We start from the raw sequence: 15199 nt of genomic DNA, 5'->3' as shown, positions 1-15199 counted from the left end.
TTTTAATCTCAAATGTTTATTGTTTTCTCTCAAATAAATGATTAAAAAACCATTCATCTTTGTTCTTATTGAAGATTGACCCATCAAATAAGAAACAAACATGTTTCAGTACTTGTTCTCATGCCAATTGTCCCTCTGCATGTAGGCATTAAGTACTATTTAGGGTTTTGTTCCTTCAAAGTCAATTGCACCATTAATTTTTTTTGACTTTGTTATCAAATTTTATTTTCACCCACAATTTGAAAAACCCAAATTATTCGTCCATGATCTTTTGAATTTATTTCAATTTAATTCATTGTTAACGTATTTACAATTTGGACGGAAATACAAATTAATGATGGATATACACGAAACAAATTCCGTTCATATTTGAATGATACGTAAAAAAAACCAATTATGTAAGTGATAAAAAAAAAAAGTCATTTACTGTATTTAATGATACATAGACTTTCTTAAAATTAACTAAATATCTCATTTTTTTAAGTTCTCTCTTTTCAACATATACGTATATATATATATATAGTGTATAAGTTAACATCCATTGACAAGGGTCCTTTATGCTTGTAATTATCAATTCACAGATTATCCTTGGCAAGAAATTGAAATTATTCCCTCCTAAAAATGAATTACTTTCCTTTCAGCAATATTTATGAATAATGTCTGATTATGATAGAGAGAGTACTTCAATTTTTTCACTTGAACTTTTGTAGCACATAGTGTGACATTTTCATTTCCCCACATACGTTTAATGGTTTCATAACAGAAAGGGTTGACCTTGGAGCTTTTTCATGGGATTATGAAAGTTCAACTCTCAATTGGTAATAATGAGTGGGAAAAATGAGAGAACATGGAGCTGTAATTGTCTGTATATACCATATTTCTTGGATCATATGCCGAGAGACAAAATAGTTTGAAGGGATGGGTGCATGGGGTTGAAAGAGCGGATAAGTAGGTGAACCATTCGGTACAAACGCTTTCTCGTGTGGCTTCAATGTCAACCCCTTTATTTCAACGGTAGGAGCAGAGATGACAGATTCACCTTTCTCCTGCAAAGTTGTGAGCAACTTCAAGGGACATGTGACCAGGAAAGAAACCACACACCCCAATTAATTCAGCACTTCTCTTTAATTTGTACCTCAAACCATCTTAGCCACTTATTCATTCTCTAGCTAAATCAAAACCAAATGTGTGTTCTTTTCCGTGATGCTAGCAGATTTGATTAGGGAAGTTAAGAAAAGGAGTGGGGGATAAGCATATGTTGTCTCTTTTTCTCTCCATCATATTTCATGTTTGTGGCCCTTCCCGATTCCCACCTCCTTTTCATTACTGTTGAAAGAAAAATTTCCAAGCCCCGAGTTTAGAAAATATGATACTAACAAGGTGTAAACCCAATTGGACACCAACCGGGGGGTAAGAAAACAGTGAGGTACATGTCGCAGTCACAATCTGGGCTTCCTAAACTGATTAGACGTTCCCCTAGTTGAGCTTTCACCCTAGGCCTAGCTAGCTAGAGGCTCGAATCAATGCACCTGCCATTCATAATTGCGTGGGCCCTTGTTTTCATGGAAAATTCTAATACATGGTCAAAGGTACTGAAAAAAAAGAGTACAGCTGATGTTGGGCTTAGCACAGTCTAGAACTTGCATTTTTTCTGTAATCTGCGTAAGGCACAACTCAAGGCCTTAAGCCCATTATCGTTGTTGTTGCTTGTTTCTCTTATGAACGTGCAGCTGCCAAGATCCGAGGCAATGAAATGAACCCATTTGGGAGTAGCAATTGAATTTTTAGTGTTAGAAAAGCATTAGTGTCTCTTTCTTTGTCTGATTGCATAATTCTATTTCTGCATGCGAAAATAGGAAATACAAGTCCGAACGAAGCAAACAGGAGCTCGGTTCAAGCCTTGTACCGGGTCTGAGCTGCTGCTGCTGCTGCCTCCATCTCAACTTCATGCCTTCAAAACGTAATAATTGCCTTGTCTTTAAGTCCTAACTTAGGGAGGGCTCCACCCTTTCCTCATTGGCTACATGTCAAACACCACAGGGCAAAACTCCTTTCATATATACTTTTGTCCGAGACAAATCTTTGGGATCGTGTACCAGTTCCGGAGAGGGTACTTCCTCTCCAAAGATTAATTGTCCGGTCAAGGATATTGCTCTTTTTTTTACCCCAGTTCCCTCTCACTCAGGATCCATTAATCAAAGATTAGCCTCATCAAATATATACTAATCCCTTTGGCCCGAACTACACAAGTATGTAACGCAGGCAACAATCTTCATTGTCAGGTGTGAGAAATCCAGTTATTGAAACAACTACAGATTCTGTTTTTAGTTTTGTAAGTAATAATTTTTTAGACTATTCTACTGAATGAATACATGAAAAAACAGGTTCCTACCATCATTTATATCCGTTGTTGGATTCTTTTAACCAGTCTTAAAACTGCACATGGCACCACAGAGCACACAGTTCTTAGAGGAAAAGACTGTATTATCACATCAGGATCCCCCGAGAAAAATCTACTTGTCTTTGCCGAGACATCTTAAAACATTAGTTACTGATAAAAACCCAAGAGGGAGAGAAAATGAGCTGATATTATCACTATTTCATCATTACAAAATATTTGGTCTGTCGCCAGAGACAATGATAATAATAATAAAGTAGTCTAGCGTTTCACATTATGTAGGCTGCAAAGACTATTTCAGTCAAGTAGCAGTTGTGTAAATTTAAACTGGTTTTGGAGTTGGGCCGAGGGAACCAAGCCAAAAGGAAAAGGAGTTAGATAGAGCGTGTAATTGCTTCAATAAATTCGTCAAAGATCTTGCCCAGCAGATATTCTCGTCACCTTTTGGCATAGCTTGCATCATCATATTCAAAGTACACTGCAAAAAACAGTGTGTTTTCTTACTACCTTCTCTCTTTTTCTTCACAAATGCATTTGTTTGCCTTAAAACTTTAGTTGTTAGATTCTGGTGCGGAGAAAGTATAAGACTTTTGATACCCCATTCACTCATCTTTCTCATCAAACACATTACATTAGGCTATCCTTGTCTAAAATAAGCTATAAAAGCAAAAGACTTTCTTCTGAAAAATGGTGCTGAGAGGACCTGCCGTGAACAGGAGTTTGAACAGAGAGAATCCAGATATTTTGATTGTGATGATTGCAGAGAAGCAGAAAATGAGATGTGGTGAGAAGGACAAAGCAGATCAGAGAGAGAGAGAGAGAAGTAACAGGGAGGGCCCCTCTAGAGCCTGCAACAGAAATGAGTGGCACTGCATCAAAGAGTGATGTGTTTCCCTTCCTTCTCTCTCTATCTTCTTGTTTTTACTCTTGCGTGGCTGCTCTCTCTCTCTCTCTCTCTCTATCTTAATGAATGGGGCCATTTCATTCAACTCCATTTCTCTGCAGAACTGCTTTTCTTTTTCCTCCTTTTTCTGGGCCTGTTGGGACACTCTCTCTCCTTTTTAGTGGGTTCTCTCTGTTGTTGGTGTCTTTTATTTTCAAAACCCATTTGTGTTTAAGAGCTTTAAATCTTTGTGGACAGAGAGGGAGAGATTATGAATCTTGTTGGGGTCTGAAACTGTGAATCTCAGTTTCTTGGGGTTTGAGTTCTTGGAGAAAACTCCACTTTTCTGTTCATGCAAACAAATTAACCCCACTTTTTTGTGTTGGCTCTTTTTTTTTTCTTCATTTCTTTTATGACCCTCTGAAAGAGGTGGGGATAATGCATGAGTCCTGTTGGCTTTTTCACCTTATTCTTTTTGTTAAAGACGAAACAAAGGTTTTTACTACTGTTTCCTGGCTTTTTTGACAATTCTCTTTTTATGGAGAAACAGAAAACCAATGATTTTATGTGAACTTTGCATTGCAATGGCTTCTTTTGGAGTTCTCTGAGAAAAGCCTACATGTATTTCTCAATCAAAATACAGTAACAGACCACTTTATATTTTGAGTAGGGTGAACGATTTCTCATCTCTGATCCCCTGGAATGCCATTGAACCTGCACGAAAATTCTTGACTCCGATACTTTGCTTTTATAAGGTTTTGGTGAAGAAAATAGTTTCCTCAGCTGGTTTTTCTATTGATAGATAAATGCAAGGTTGAAAGCTACTCTTCGAATCATTGCAGGTTGGTCATCTTTTTTTCAGCCTACCTTTTGCTGATCAACGTGGTTTCAGACACGCACGCAAACACACGAGTACAAAAGAAAATATATTTTGAAGCCTCTAAAACATCTTCAAGATTTAGCTTTCTACATGAACTGTTTAAATATGAAGATTTAGGCTTTGTATATTTCCTCATGTTCTTCCTTTGGTTCAACTTTAGACTTTCCTGTCCGTGCGCTGTAGCCTGTTGTGCTTTGCCAAGCTTTTGCTTTGGTGTGCATATCCATACCCCTTTTAGCTGTTAAGTACTACTACTATTGAAGTTCTTCTATCTTCCCTGATAGAGATTTTTTTGTCAACGTCGTTTTTTCATTAGTACTCTAGTATGTATGTTTAATCAGACACATCTTCTCCTAATTAATGAGGCTATGGTTCTGATTACCCCTTATTTGACAAAAAGAAGGATTCCTCCCATTCTCTAGCAATTCATTGCCATAGGAGGGGATTTTTTTTTTATAACTTTTTGCATGGATTTGAGTTATTCAAGGCTGTTAATTACGGTTTTCTTGGGGAACTCTATGTCCTGATGCTTTATTTTTGTGGCCTTGCGAGTCCCATTTACTCTGTCTGACATCCTTTGCACTTTGAATTTGTGGTGAAAGATTTCTTTATCAATAATCTTATCCTTGTGTAAGAGTGGGGCAGGAAGTGTCCTCAATAATCTTGAAAGGTTAAATCATTCACATAGTGTATCTGAGAACTCTCTGTACCATAATTCTGTACTCTTCTTAAGAAGAAATGGGATCTGATACAAGTGCTATTTTAAAACTCTGGTCTCGGGATAGGTGGTTACAAGTTTCTTTCTCCTTTGCAAGTATGTGAACTGTGAAGTATTGTTCTTTTGAATTATTTTGGTATGGTGATTTCATTTCATTACCAATTCTGCAGGTTCCTGGTGGATCATCTGAGCAAGATAGAATGATTATGGGGACGACATAAAATATATGGTTGCAGCAAGAAAATTTGTGCAGTGGTTTTTGTTGTAAAAGTGCACGAAAAAAAGTTGAATCAAGGAAGTTTGTTATATAGTGAAATTAAATTGGCTTAACAGACAATTGAAGCTTAAGAACCCCAAATGAAGAAGCAGCTGCTTATGCCCGATCCCATGTGATTTTTGTGCCCACTATATGATGGAGAATGATATGTTCAGCGTTTCACGAGCCATGGGAAACCGAAATCCTGTGGTTGTTGATGGGATTCCATCGCGGACAGCCCCAAATTCAATTGTTGAATCCCACTCATTTAGCATCATCAACCAAAATCAGACACTAGCTGAATTTCCAGTGCTTCCATCAGCGCAAGGAGAAATTATCAGTGATCTCTGTGCTGATCTACACATAACTAATCGTGCCAGGTTCTTCGACTCAAATGCATTGGTCACATCTCTTGGAAGGACTGTTGTGAGTGATGTTTCACTTGGCAGTTCACCTTCAGAGGATAATATGGAGTTTCAGGAGCAATTCATGGGCAGAACAGCCATCTCTTCTATTCCACCTGCAAAGTGTGTTCCTCAAGAAAACTTAAACGAGTTAGCAATCATAGCACCTTCCATCTACCCTTTGGATGTCAGGACTTATTCTTCAACTAGCTGTTCTGATGGCATAAATTCTTCTCTGGTAACCTCTGTGAACTGTGTATTTAACGAAGCACTTGGTAATTTGAACAATAAGTGGGATTTTGAGAAGTTTCCTTCTCCTCTGGAGCTTGTTGGGAAACCCCCATTGAGAACAGCATGTCAACCATATACATCAATAGGATGTCCGGATCCAAACGGGTGGATTTCATCAAATGGGGCAAATATGAGCATAGATTATCCTTGTGGTTCCTCTAAACATAGTAATGAGCTCTCTTTAAGTCTCGCCACATCTCTGCCTGCTGTCATTAGCGGTAACAATATACCTGATCAGTCCTCTGAGATAAACTGTTCTGGTGCAAATCACTTCTGCTTGAATACAACAAGGTTAGGCTCAGAACAACCTTCTTGTAATGCTAAGGAGCTTTCTCTGAGTTTTGGTTCTTATGGACCAGTTCAAGAATCACACCTGATATCAGGATCAAGATATCTTCATGCAGTTCAGGAAATACTTGCTCAAATTGCAAGCTATTCACTGGAAAATCTAGACCAGATGAGTGTTGGAGCTGGAGCAACCATTCCATTCTCCTCAAGCTTTCTAGCAGGGAGAGGGATGGCACTGATGGATCCAAATGAGCATCCTGATATTGATGGTAATTCTGAGGTTCGATTAGAGCCAGAAGTACGAAAACGAACTGTTGAGGCAAAGAAAACTCAACTTCTGACTCTACTGCAAGTGGTATGTTGGTAGAATTATCATATTCGATTTGCATCAATTGCTACCTTGGACTTTGAGATATGAGCTGCTTAACTTCCTTGGCAATTGAATAGATAATTATAGAGGGATGCTAATGTGATGTAGGCTAAAATATAGATTGAAATTCATAACTTCAAAATTTTTTAGACTAAACTGTGGAATAACCTTGGGTCGCCCTTACCGGCTCTATTTAAGCCAGTAGGCTTTGTTAAGCAAGCGGGCATATGTAAGCAGTAGCAAATCGCCATTTTCTTTTTTTCTCCATTTTCTTTCTTTTCTCTATTCTGTGTTGCATTTGACATAGCATATTTCTGGTACTTAAATGGGTTTGCACTCCTTCATTGAGACCAGGTTGATGACAGATACAGTCAATGCTTGGATGAGATCCATACAGTTATATCTGCATTCCATGCTGCAACTGAGTTGGACCCTCAGGTGCATGCTCGTTTTGCTCTACAGACAATCTCTTTCTTATACAAGAACCTAAGAGAGAGGATCAGCAACCAAATCCTAGCTATGGGAGCAAATTTTGACAGTGGATATACAGGAGGCAGGGAAAAATCTTTTCAGAATTCATTCATCCAGGAGCAATGGGCACTGCAGCAGCTAAAGAAAAAAGATCAATTATGGAGACCACAGAGAGGGTTGCCTGAAAAGTCTGTCTCAGTTTTACGTGCGTGGATGTTTCAGAACTTTCTTCACCCGTGAGCTTCTTTCTGCAGAATTGCTACGAGCATTTTCTCGAAGTCAAACTAGGACAAGAAATAGTTTGCTTGTTTCACGTTTATGCACAACAATGGGGACTGTTTTGCACATTTTGACAGATTTCCTATTTTGCAGGTACCCTAAGGATGCAGAGAAACATTTACTTGCAATTAAAAGTGGCTTGACAAGGAGCCAGGTACTTAGAGCTTTTGTTTCATCTTTGAACGTAAACGTGTTGGTGAAGCATTTTAATCCTCTTTTACTATGAGAGTTCAAAGGTGTTGACATGTCATGTATTTTGGTAATTTTGAGTTTTTAATATGATCTCATTGTTTCACTGCGTAAAATTGGATCAACCAATGAGCAGGTCTCCAACTGGTTCATAAATGCTCGTGTTCGACTATGGAAACCAATGATAGAGGAAATGTACTCAGAGATGAACAGGAGAAAGGCTCGGCAAAATGAGGAGGGAACCAACAGCAACCACAGAAGCCAGATAAGCATCAACAATCAAAGATTTAACATTAATTGAAGCTGAAGAAAGAATCAAGGGGACAAAGAATTCGAGCAGGTTTCAATAGGAAAGAAACAACACATCCACCTCAAGGTTACAACTGTACATAATGCTCCATATAGTTGGAACCTTAGCCTTAAGGATATAATTCTATCAGTAATTAGTATATATTCTATTCAACAGTAATCCCTTTGTTGAAAATATTATGAATTCATATTAAATTATATGGAATTACTTGGTATGAAGACCCTGGTGGCACACTTTTGTTCATATGCATGGGGATTCCTGGGTCACCAATATAGTACTTAATGATGTCCCTGAAACTAAACAAAAACAACAAATATTAGTAGTATAGCACATGAACATGATAGATTGGCGGCTAAAAGTTGCTGCTCAAGAATTATTGATCCTCCACGATTGAACCTGAGGATGTGTATACCACTTCCGATCCTGCAGTGCAAAAGCACCGCGTCAAGGAACGGAAACCTTTTGTGGGCTGTTTGTCAACTTGTCATGTCCACTTGATTGAAAACAACACAATTCCAGATTCCTGGCCTTCATTTAAATTTCCTGCTTGTAAGGTTCATAAAACAAGAAAGATTTCCTGTGCTCTTAAGCCATTTTGCTCTTTTTCGCTCTTTTTCTTTTGTACTATTTTAGTTCCAACTTGAGTGGAAATTTTGTAGAAATCCACATAATTCATGCGGGGGTGAAATAGTTAACTTCAACCAGATTATGACACGTGATATCAGTAAACTACTTAGTGGGCAATGGAACTACTTCTTCTGCAACGTATCACATCACTTCTCTTCCTTTTGCAACAAAAATAGATAAATTGAGGGTGGGTTTTGGCTGTAGCAGTGTCCTGCTCGATTTAATTTCGTCTTTGATTATTTCTGGTTTGCATATGCCATTGTCATTTAGTTCTTCGAAGCAATCTTAAAAAAGGATTCTTGGGATTGCAAACAGGGCTAAATAGAAAGACATTTGAATTTTAATGCTTCGTTGCTAACCGACCCAGCGAACAAAGGAATTCCTTGAATATTACATAATTCATCTGTCTGATGGAAATAGTACAAAAATAAATTATGTCTACTTGTCAATTAATTTTCGTATTTAAGAGTTGTTTTCCTTTTAAGGCACAAAATTCGAATTCTCTATTTTGAGATTGCTCACCTGTAAAAAAAATTAAGAGGAAAAAAAAAAAGCTAGAGCGTATATAGATCAAAGAACATCATTATTATCTCTTATACTCACCCCAAAATCTAATTCGTAAACGAATTGGGTTTTAATTTTTTTTATATATATATGTGATCTGGGGAAGTGCAACTGTCACAGTCATCGTGCTCCCTTTTCCTAAAGAAAATTGGAGTCTAAGTCCATGTAACAGATCGATCACTTGTCCATCAATTATCCTACAAGTATATATATTCCTGCCTTTGGCTAAAGTGCTTGCATAGTTGTACCCCTTTTGGGCAAATAGCAAAGTGCTGGTGAAGATCGTGGTAGTGTTAGCACAATCAGATCAGCAATGGCAGGGGTGGTGTTGGTTTTTGACTTTGACAAGACAATCATCGAATGCGACAGTGATGATTGGGTTGTGGAAGGGTTTGGTGTTTCTGAGCTGTTCACTCAACTCCGGCCTACTTTCCCCTTGAACACTCTCATGGTCAGTGTCATATAATCTGGTTTTGTAGTACCAACATTAATCTTCCTTCTAATTTCAGTTGTTTTGACATGCATTATGGATTATGTAATAGGATTTTCATCATGATAACTATCAGAGATTCATGTTGGATGCTTTTTCTCGACTGTTTTTCCAGGATAGAATGATAATGGAGGTCCAGTCTAGGGGAAACTCAACTGCGGATATCGCCGCCTGTTTAAGACGGGTTCCATTACATCCCAGAATTGTCTCTGTTATTAAAGCGGCCCATGCTTCGGGGTAAGCCTCCTGAACTACTATTTCCTGTGTTGTAATAGTATGATGAATGGTGCACAACGCTGAACCTAACAAGTAATATGACATTGTTTCAGGTGTGATCTGAGGATAATAAGTGATGCCAACGTCTTCTTCATCGAGACAATCTTGAAGAATCATGGACTGTTGGATCGTTTCTCGGAAATCAACACGAACCCTAGTTATGTTGATGGAGAAGGCAGGCTTAGAATCTCTCCTTACCATGATTTCGAATCGTCTTCCCACGGCTGCAATATCTGCCCTCCCAACATGTGCAAGGTAAATAATATTAAAACCTCTATTTCCTATCAGTAGAAATCTTCAATTACAAAAACTTATGATTAACATCTATACATGGTATGCAATAATTTTTAGAAGATATCTTCAAAAAATTTAGTTTAGAATGGTTCGTTCTCATTGTGTAATAGGGTCTGATCATGGAAAGAGTTCAAGCCTCTGTTTCTGCCACCGGAAAGAAAAGGTTTATCTATCTGGGCGATGGAACTGCTGATTTTTGCCCGGGTTTGAAACTCGGAGAGGATGATTTCCTGATGCCGAGGAAGAATTTTCCAGTGTGGGAGCTGATTTGCAGCAACCCCAAACTCATCAGAGCAAACATTCACGAATGGAATGACGGGGAGGAGCTTGGCGATGTCCTGTCCCATTTAGTCAACAAAATCTCAATTGAAGAGAACTACGCTGTTGGGGTCGATCAGATGGTTCCCGTTCATTGTAAATTCAAGACAAGCTCGGTCCCTGCCCATGCAGCCTTTTGAACTCAACCAGTTCCACACTAGCCAATGGAAATGCAAACAACGACTTTTTACTCTTATTTTCAATTGTGTTTAATATTTGGATTCACGTTCATTGGATAATCCTACACATCTTTTTTTTTTTCTTTTTTCATGTGATGAAAATCAAATAAATTTCCTGGAAAGTTGGCAATGACAAGGAGGACTATTTTAGTGACAGCTAGTGCTCTAATGGGGTTTTCGGTTTTTTTTGTCCATTTTCCTGGAAAGTGACATGAATCCATATTCAAGAGATAAGTAAACTAAACAGCTATATGATCCTGCAAGTCAGCAGCAGTGCACCACTACAATGGCCTGATAGACCACACCATGTTTAGTTGAAATAGTAGAGTGCGGTTCATTGAATCATCAATAGTAAAGCCACAGAATTATTTGCATAATTGTGTGCACGACCTACTTCTGTCTCATTCTAAATAGCAATTAAAAAAAAAGTAAAATACTCTTATTTTTTTTAATTTTAATTGAAATTATACAAAAATTTATTAGTTTTCGAAATAGACACTCTATCTCAAAACTACAAACATTATTAACAAAAATAATAAAAAAACTAAAATACTCTTTTATTTTTTATTAATTTAAAAAAATATTATTATATTTTTAAAAAAAATAAAAAAATAAGAAGCACCAATCCCAAGAAAGGGGAGCACTGGTAGGCCCTCCCAAGGGACGAATGCACCAGATCGGTGATCCCCAATGGGGAGCTTTTTTTTAATTAATAATAAATAATAAATAATAAAATTATATAATTATAATTATAAAAATTAATCAATGATAAAATTATCTTTTTACCCTTTTCATGTCAGCAAATTGATGAAAATACTAGCAGTTGATTAACTGCTGGACCTACGTGTCCAGCAAAAAATATTTTTTTGAGCCAAAGTGTCCATTTCGAAAATTAATGGATTTTAGTGTAATTTCAATCAAAACTTAAAGAAGTTAGGGTATTTTATCCAAAAAAAAATTATCTGTCACCTTCACCGAAGGAAGGTTGACAAAAATTGACAGTGAACCTGAAAAAAAAAATTTATTTGCTTTCGTAGGAGATTTCCAGAAATTACCAATAAACTAAATTAAGGTTTGCCAGTTGGTGAAAGTAAATGGTTGGATAACTTAAGATTTGAGTCGGACGAAAGAAATCGTATGAAATGAAATATTATCATGGACAAAATGGTTGAATACCCCAATAATAACAAGTTGATTGAAATGTAATGTCCATTTAATTAGAGGTACCCTTGGCTTTGTTATACATTGTGTTATTAAATAAATGACCATAAATTCCTAGATGTTACTTTGATAGGTACTTAATTTGATAATTAAATAAATACTATCTAGAAAAAATTGTTAAGATATGTTTCCTAAATCACTTGGGGTGATGATTTCTTTCTTAACTACTCATTTGTCTTTATATGTTTCATACTACAACTAACCATATCCTGTTTTGGCATCCTCGGTAGAACTTGTAGTGATATGATCAAATATAGAACACTCCATATATAAGATAACCTAGTGTCTCAAGTCTAATGAGTATTTACACAAATAACACATGAGAAATATTTGTATAAATACTAAAGTGAGATACCAAATGCATTTATCATGTTCGGTCATGTTTAGTGAATCTGTTTTCTCAAAGCAAGCACCCACATGCTAGTTCTAAGTATCTCTATACTTTAACCTATGAAATCAATTGCTTACTTCACAAGTAAAGAACATAGTATGTGTCGATCTTTGAGTATTATTGATGTCCTGTCTCAATAATAGAATGATTAGGAACTTTTAGAAACAATGTTTTGATGTATAAGGATCTCATAATTGTATTTCAATACAATTTCTTTGCAAAGCATATATAGTTAGGGCATTTTTAAAAATATCCTTATAGATAATATGTTTTTAAAAATAACTTTCTTTATAATTTTAACTATTTTTAGCTAAGTTGGATAAAATTACACTTAATGAAATTATACGTCATGATGTTACACGTCATGTACAAAAACATGTTACACGCCATAGTTAGGTTGTTTCATGCCATGTACAAAAACATGTGACATGCCATAGTTAGATTGTTACACGTCATGTACAAAAACATGTGACACAATATGGTTAGGTTGTTACACGTCATGTACAAAAATATGTTACACGCCATGGTTAGGTTATTACATGCCATGTACAAAAACATGTGACACGTCATAGTTAGATTGTTACACGCCATATACAAAAACATGTGACACTTCATGGTTAGGTTGTCACACGTCATATACAAAAACATATGACACGTCATGGTTAGGTTGTTACACGTCATATTAAAAAAAAATATTGTTGTTACACATCATATTGAAAAAATATTATTATTACACGTCATATTCAAAAACATTTTGTTACACTTTAATATCTAAAATTTTGTTGTACTTACGAACCAAATTTTCAAATCTTCTCAACTCTCTTCATTTTTTTTATTTTTTATTTTTGACAATTTGGCACCGATTAAAGTATTTCTAATATGTTTTCATAAATCAAAACACAAATTTTCTTATCTAAATCACTTATTTCGACTAAAAATAAAAAAAAAAATCCTTTGAAAACCTATATTTATAAATTTCAAAATTTTGAGTTTATTGGTGTCTAGATCCTGAATTGATCCAATTAAAAGCTATTTCAAACATTTGTGATTATTTCTACCATTTTATTTTTATCCAAAATACCTAAAATCAAATTCCCCCAATAGCCATCCACCTAAGTACATCAAAACTATCACTTAGTGCCTTGAAAGCACAGGAAAGAGAGATCTGAAAATACGGGAGAGAGAAATTGGGAGCATAGTAGACGAATGTCGAAGAGAGAAATCAATAAAATTAGAGAGAGTGGGATGATGAGAGAGAGAAATTGAAAGCGAAAAATTGTGATTAATTGTTTAATTTATTTGAAATAGTTTCAAGAGTATTTTTATCAAGTCATGACTAAATATGACTAAAAACAATTAAATTTATTTGTATAGTTATTTTTTAAATGCCCTTATCAAGAAATGTTATTCCTCATAATTTTCTCTATATAGTTTCATGGGCTTTATCTACTTAAGTATAAATAGTAATTAAATTACAAATTCATGGATAAAAAACTAACTATTATAAATAACAAATGTCATACATAAATAGATTAAAGTGCAATCCTCATACAATTACTTATTGGCTTGTAGGGCTTATACTAACAATTATAAAATATCAATTTTAGCATACAGTTTTACATAATAAATAAGTAAAATAATCACATTATGCATTTTATAGATTTTAACTATCAAATAAGTAAAATATTGCAATCATGCAAAATATTCTTTAATGGCACATAAGAGATATAGTATTTTACAACATATGTAAAATAATTAATTTAATAGGCATTTGCTAAATTTGCTCAAATCATATATATATTTTAGAAAACCAATTTCTAATATACAACATATAAGCATCAAAGGTGGTTAATTAACAAATTAATTAACTATATTTATAATACATGTGAATTTAATAAAATATAAACATGCCAAGAACATAAATAATATTTTGGAAAAATAAATAAATTTTTTGTATCAAATGATAATTACCAAAAAATTTTAAGGTCATTCAGTAAAAAACATAACTTGTGGGGTAAAAACGTAATTGTGAAAAATATATCCATTGGTGCCATGTGGCTGCCACATCAGGCCTTTCATGGCTTTGTCTGGACCTTTTTCTGTTGCACTTTTATCTTAAAAATGCTTCCTTGGTATAATGGTTGAAGGGTTCATTTAAAAGTCATAATGATTTTATCAGTGTAGGTTCAAATCTTGCTACTTATTATCCTATTTTCTTACCATTCATAAGGCGCCACATGACTCTAGTTAAATGCACTTGTTTGCACTGAATTAAAACCTATTAGTTTCAACAAAACAAATTTGCTATCCAAGTTGTTTTCTCATTATATATACGTTTTATCTTGTTTTGCTGCCATTCATAAAGCACCACAACTCTAGTTCAATACACTTATTTGCACTAGATTAAAGCTTATTGATTTCAGTAAAACAAATTTGCTATCTTATTTTTTTCTCATGATATATACGTTTGGGCCATCAACCAAAACATGCTCACAAAATATGCAACACACACACACACACACACACACACACACATATTTAATGTACAAATTAAAACCAAGTTAAAACGATGAAAACAAGTTAAAATCTGCTCTGATACCATTGTTGAGAGGTGGGCCAATTTTTTTTCTCATGATATATACATTTGAGCCATCAACCAAAACATGCTTTCAAAATACGCAACACACGCGCACATATATATATTTACAGTACGAATTAAAAAGGTGAAAACAAGCCAAAACTTGCTTTGATACTACTGTTGAAAGGTGGGCCTATCTTTTCAGATGAATTTTCCATTCATTTCCTAATTGAAGAAATGAATTTTCCACTCCCTTCTTAACTAAAAAAGCTTGCTTTACGAATTCTCTTTCGTGTATATAATGATCTCTTCTTGTTGTTATGGAGCAACTACTAGAGTCCTCCATGAGAAATTACCCTACGTTCCCAAAACCTTCAGGTCTTTTTTATGTTAACTTAAGAATAAAGAGAATGAGAGAGTATTTTGATTTTCTGACTTACATAACAACTCATAGCCACTCTTGATTATATGTAAAAACCAATTACTATTTATAAAGGTGCTAAGAATATAAAGATAAGATATCT

The 15199-nt window shown here is 35.3% G+C and overlaps 2 protein-coding genes across 3 annotated transcripts; both read left to right on the top strand.

The window, feature by feature from the left end:
* Positions 1–3109: 3109 nt before the first annotated feature.
* ATH1 (homeobox protein ATH1) lies at positions 3110–8027 on the top strand. Of its 2 annotated transcripts, none has more exons than XM_007012199.3 (5): positions 3110–4123; positions 5050–6473; positions 6843–7195; positions 7332–7392; positions 7564–8027. In XM_007012199.3, the coding sequence occupies exons 2-5, from the start codon at positions 5289–5291 to the stop codon at positions 7726–7728; spliced, it is 1764 nt and encodes a 587-aa protein (XP_007012261.2). In that variant the 5' UTR covers positions 3110–4123; positions 5050–5288; the 3' UTR covers positions 7729–8027. The 2 variants fall into 2 exon arrangements, with proteins under 2 accessions (XP_007012261.2, XP_017983952.1); XM_018128463.2 differs by lacking the exon at positions 3110–4123 and adding an exon at positions 4824–4946.
* Positions 8028–9218: 1191 nt separating this feature from the next.
* On the top strand, positions 9219–10608 carry LOC18588047 (inorganic pyrophosphatase 2-like). The gene is made up of 4 exons (XM_018127042.2): positions 9219–9379; positions 9534–9655; positions 9748–9949; positions 10099–10608. Exons 1-4 carry the CDS (start codon positions 9242–9244, stop codon positions 10444–10446), a joined length of 810 nt encoding a protein of 269 aa, XP_017982531.2. The 5' UTR covers positions 9219–9241; the 3' UTR covers positions 10447–10608.
* The last annotated feature ends 4591 nt before the right edge of the window (positions 10609–15199 follow it).

Source organism: Theobroma cacao, chromosome 9 (assembly GCF_053813885.1).
Source record: "Theobroma cacao isolate CCN51 chromosome 9, ASM5381388v1, whole genome shotgun sequence".
In the NCBI taxonomy this organism is placed as follows: Eukaryota; Viridiplantae; Streptophyta; class Magnoliopsida; order Malvales; family Malvaceae; genus Theobroma; species Theobroma cacao.
This window is presented reverse-complemented; position numbering and strand designations above follow the sequence as displayed.